Source organism: Branchiostoma belcheri, unplaced genomic scaffold (genome assembly GCF_001625305.1).
Source record: "Branchiostoma belcheri isolate BF01 breed outbred unplaced genomic scaffold, Haploidv18h27 scaffold898, whole genome shotgun sequence".
NCBI classification, from domain to species: Eukaryota; Metazoa; Chordata; class Leptocardii; order Amphioxiformes; family Branchiostomatidae; genus Branchiostoma; species Branchiostoma belcheri.
This window is the reverse complement of record NW_017804573.1, coordinates 1-5,174: the sequence shown is the minus strand read 5'-3', so window position 1 is coordinate 5,174 and position 5,174 is coordinate 1. Positions and strand designations below refer to the sequence as shown.

Genomic DNA, 5,174 nt, shown 5'->3' with positions numbered 1-5,174 from the left:
AATGTTGAGCCACCTCTGCCAGCTCCACCAGACTATCTGGATTTCGCTCCCTGAGGTGTATTGCCAGGTCTGGTGGGCAGGCTTCCATAAACTGCTCTTTCACAAACAAATCACGAAGCGACTCGTAATCCTTCGTCGTCTTGGATAACTCCACCCACCGGTCCAGGTAACTGGTCAGGCGTACCAGGAACTGCTCTGGACTTTCTCCTTTGTCCGGCTTGTTCTGTCGGAACTTGTTGCGGAAGCCATCCTCAGTTAGATTGTAACGTTTCAACAATGCCACCTTCACTTTGTCGTAGTCTTGGGCGTCTTCGTTACTGAGCCTCGAATATACTTCGAGTGCCTTCCCAGTTAACAGCGCGCTTAGGTTGGAGGCCCAGACCTCCTCCCTCCAGCCGTTGGGGCTGGCAAATCTTTCAAACCTCTGTAGGAAGGCATCTACTTCGTCCTTCCCGTCGACGAACGGCGGAAGCTTGGGAGTTTTCGCCCGCGCACGTTCCATTTCCTCTAGTGCGCCTCTCTCTGGCCCGTACCGCCTCATCTCCAGCTGGTGTCGCCGTTCCGCCTCCTTCTCCTGCCTTTTCTTTCTCTCTTTCTTCTGCTTCCCACTTCATCTTCTCCATCGACATCTGTCGTTCCCTTTACTTTCTCTTTCTCTCTTTCTTCTGCTTCCCACTTTCATCTTCTCCATCTCCATCTGTCGTTCCCGTTCTTTCTCTTTCTCTCTTTCCTCTGCTTCCCACTTCATCTTCTCCATCTCTCCCTGCCTTTCTCTTTCTTTCTCTTGTCTCTCCTTGTCTCTCTCTGCGGCTTGAACTCTCATCTTCTCGAGTTCAATCTCCTGTCTTTTAGCTTCGGCTTCTAGCTTCTGGCTCTCGAGCTCCAGCTCTTTCTCTCTTTTCGCTGCCTCTACTCTCTGTGCTTCCCTCTCCTTAACTCTCTCGTCCCTCTCCAGGGCCTGCTGCACAAACTTATGCAGTACTTCTCCTTCTAGCCCCATCTTTTCCCCTGCTTCGATATATCCCTCCATTTCTTTCCTTTCAGCAACGGCTACTGACTTGTTTTGGTACTACCGTGCTACAGTTTACTGACTTGAATCGGCCCGTCTGGCCTGCCGGGGTCTGTCTGGAATGTGACTGAGGAGTCCCACACAATGGATGCACACAGATAACGTTGGGCACATGTGGTTTCACTTAAGACTGCATACACTCCCGGCCCCTTGTTTACACAATTTAACTTCTCTGGAATGACACCCACTTCAAAAATCCATATAAACAGTCCGTCCAACTCACGGTTGACTCTTCCCTGACTTCTCTTCCCGTGGTAACACACAGCACAAGTTCCGATTGTCCTTCCGGGTCTGTCCTTGTATAGCTCTATTATGGTTCAGTGTCAGGATCTTCGAGTGTCAGGTCAGGTTTTCCGGACGGGGTCTCCACTTACTGGTGGTTACTTCGGTAGATTACGATCCCGCTTCTTGCACCACGTGTCAGATGATGAGCCGAGTCACAGAGTCCGAACTTTAACTGTTTAATCAACTTCCTATCCTAAGACAGCCACCACCAGGACCTCCCTCTCTAGGTCTCCACTCTAGACTGACCTCGCCTTCACATTCTTGGGCCAAACTGGTACAAACGATTGGATCCCATCACAAAGAGTTAATTTACGGGAATGAATGTCAAGCCAAACTGTTTGGTCTGAATCTTGATTTCTGTGTTTTATGACAATATTCTATCCAAGGAAAAAAGGAAACACAGAAGGAAAAAAAAGCAACACAGAAGGAAACATTATGACCAAGGCATTACACGATTTAATTATGTCAGTGCAAAATATTTGTAGATCTCCAAAAAAATACAAAACAGGAAATTTACTTGTATACAACGTCAACCTATCGTCTACCTTTCCACTGGCGTAAAATAACTTCCTACTTTGGGAACTGAAGCACATCAGTCATTTTACACTGATACAAATCAATACCATTAGCTTTTGGTTTAATTTATACAAATCCTAGTAGTTTAAAGAGTTGATAGTCAGAAGATATTATTGTGTTTGTAGGACATATAGGCAAACACTTCGTAACAGGAACTACTAGTAGATACACAAGAAATCTAAGCTCGTACACATACAACACTAACATCTACATTCCAACTACTGTGTACAAACACAGCACTAATGTCTACCTTTCAGCGTCAACTACTGTGTACAGTCACTTACCGATGTTAATTACTGATTATGTATATGTATATGTACATTATCCAACCAATACTATAACGCTTACTATTCTCACTCTACAATTCTAGATAGCTAAAATAGATTTTGATATCTCATATTACAACAAACCGAAACTAAGACTTCTTCTTGTACCTAAATTATAGCCATAACGTAATTAGATATTAAAGTGCCCACTAATTCCCTACTTGCAAACATCATGTATATTATCCAATCAATATTATAACATTTACTATTCTCACGCAATTCTAGGAAGCTAAAATAGATTTTGATATCTGATATTACAACAAAGTAAATGGGCTACTAAGCGAAACTAAGACTTATTCTTGTACCTAAATTATAGCCATAACTTAATTAGATATTATAGTGAACAAGTATAGGGCTTTTTCTTGGGAAAAACCTTTGCCTACTTGCAAACATCATGAATTCTTACAGAATATTCAGCCTAAATCTTAATAACATAACTGTCATATATCCTTAAGATTCGTTTCAAAATATTAAGTAGAAAAAAAACTGTACTTAACAGCAGACTGTGCGTCCTAAATGTCACTACGAGATGGTCACAGTTGCAGACTTGGTACCTCTGTGTGGATTTTTATATGTCGAGATAGGATAGCATTAGAGGCTGCAGAATAGCTACACTGGTCACACTTGTAGGGTTTTTCTCCTGTATGGGTTCTCATATGTCGGGATAAGCTGGCCATCACAGCTGTCCTGTATCCACACTCCCCACACATGTAGGGTTTCTCACCGGTGTGTTTTGCTAGGTGTTTATCCAAATCATATTTCCGTGCAGCAGAATAGTCACACTGGTCACACTTGTAGGGTTTTTCTCCTGTATGGGTTCTCATATGTATGGACAAGTGAGACTTGCAAGCCGACCTGTACCCACACTCCCCACACATGTAGGGTTTCTCACCAGCATGCATTGCCAGATGTTGGTCCAAAGCAAATGTCTGTGCTGCATAATAGTCACACTGGTCACACTTGTAGGGTTTTTCTCCTGTATGGGTTCTCATGTGTTGGGATAAGTGAGACTTCTTTGTTGCCCTGTACCCACATTCCTCACACATGTAGGGTTTGTCACCGGTGTGTTTTGTGAGATGATCGTCTAAATGAGACTTCCGTGCTGCAGAATAGTCACACTGGTCACATTTGTAGGGTTTCTCTCCTATATGGGTTCTCATATGTTGGGATAAGTTTGACTTTTGAGCTGTCCTGTACCCACACTCCCCACACATGTAGGGTTTCTCATCAGTGTGTTTTAGTACATGTCTGTCCAAATGAGCTTTCCGTGTTGCAGAATAGTCACACTGGTCACACTTGTAGGGTTTCTCTCCTGTATGAGTTCTCATGTGCATGGATAAGTGAGACTTTTTTGATGTCCTGTATCCACACTCCCCACAAATATAGGATTTCTCACCAGTGTGTTTTGCTAGATGATTGTCCAAACTGGATTTCTGTGCAGCAGAATAGTCACACTGGTCACACTTGTAGGGTTTTTCTCCTGTATGGGTTCTCATGTGTTGGGATAAGGTAGACTTCAGAGTTGCCCTGTACCCACACTCCCCACACATGTAGGGTTTCTCACCAGCGTGTTTTGCAAGATGTTTGTCCAAATCAGATTTCTGTGCTGCAGAATAGTCACATTGATCACATTTGTAGGGTTTTTCTCCTGTATGGGTCCTCATATGTCGGGATAAGTGAGACTTCTTTGTTGCCCTGTATCCACACTCCCCACACATGTAGGGTTTCTCACCGGTGTGTTTTGCTACATGTTCCTCTATGTGAGATTTCCGTGCTGCAGAATAGTCACACTGAAAAAATTCTAACTTCACCAAGCTTTACAATTTTAACCTCATGCATTACAACGTAACCCAACATATCTATAACGTGTTGTCTTTCTCGCATTTGATTAAATTTGCTTCTATATTGTTCCAAAATCATAATTTGTGAGATGTTACAATCACTCACTCACACCACCAATCTCTTGAAACATTTTATATCATATTATTTATTACTTCTACGACTACGAACAAAATGGGTAAAATGGCGCCATTCGCTAGGCTGGAAAGAGAGTCGGCAGTATAGCCTATAGGTTTGGTCACCAGGCTCCTCTATTTACTGTTTTTACAAATCAGTTCTACGCGTTTCTAGATTTTGTAATGTACGCCTTGTGCGATTATTTGGAATACAATTAAAATTTCTATATAATTTCACGTGCTCTAAAAAGGCCACTTTGCCTGATGCAAATCGACGTACATGTAAGTGGCGAGGGTCGAACGTATGTTTGATTTCGCCCCCCTCCCCCTTTAATTCAACCATAGTCACATCCCGAAAATGCCTACAAATTATCGTCCTACTGCGGTTCTTCTTCCACAGAAATGGTCTTAAACTATTCCCCTCAACATTAGAATACTTTTCTGTCCGTTTCTAAGCCTTACCTGCTTCCTATGACGGTTTTTCTCTTCGCGTAAACCGGTACTCGGGCAGCTTTGTTTTTCCTTCGTCTCGTGAGGTCAGAGCTGAACTCTATGCGGGTCAAAGTTGAAATTCTCTGCCTGATTACCCATGTAGTACATTTGACGTCGGTTTGAACGTTAAGCTGTGTTCATAATGTCAACGTTCTGTGTTTCAAACCGACCACCTTAGAACGTAAACAAGCGTCTGACTTTTGTTTCTATAGTTGTACATAAATTAGAAATAAAGAAGTACAAGACAAAGGCATTTCGTTTGGAAAGAACTATTACCAGCTGTTTGAAAATACATTTATTATGAACTTTTAAAGAATATCTAGCTCAAATATTTTTGAATATTAACGTGATATATTTTTATGGTTGTTTTTTAGTATGGCAAAACTACTAAGGAAAGATTGAGAAAACTAAAAGGCGCTATGAGATAATCACAGTTACAGAGTTGGTGCCTCTGTATGGATTTTTATATGT

The 5,174-nt window shown here is 42.2% G+C and overlaps 2 protein-coding genes across 2 annotated transcripts; both read right to left on the bottom strand.

Annotated features, from left to right (window-relative positions):
• Positions 1-610: 610 nt before the first annotated feature.
• On the bottom strand, positions 611-1,000 carry LOC109487558 (putative uncharacterized protein DDB_G0271982). Its single transcript, XM_019791566.1, has one exon. The coding sequence runs from the start codon at positions 998-1,000 to the stop codon at positions 611-613; it is 390 nt and encodes a 129-aa protein (XP_019647125.1).
• Positions 1,001-1,924: 924 nt separating this feature from the next.
• On the bottom strand, positions 1,925-4,030 carry LOC109487557 (histone-lysine N-methyltransferase PRDM9-like; the record flags this gene model as incomplete). The annotated part of the gene is made up of 3 exons (XM_019791565.1): positions 1,925-1,936; positions 2,937-3,358; positions 3,626-4,030. Coding segments are annotated over 3 exons (839 nt in total), but the record flags the coding sequence as incomplete, so codon positions are not given.
• Positions 4,031-5,174: the final 1,144 nt, after the last annotated feature.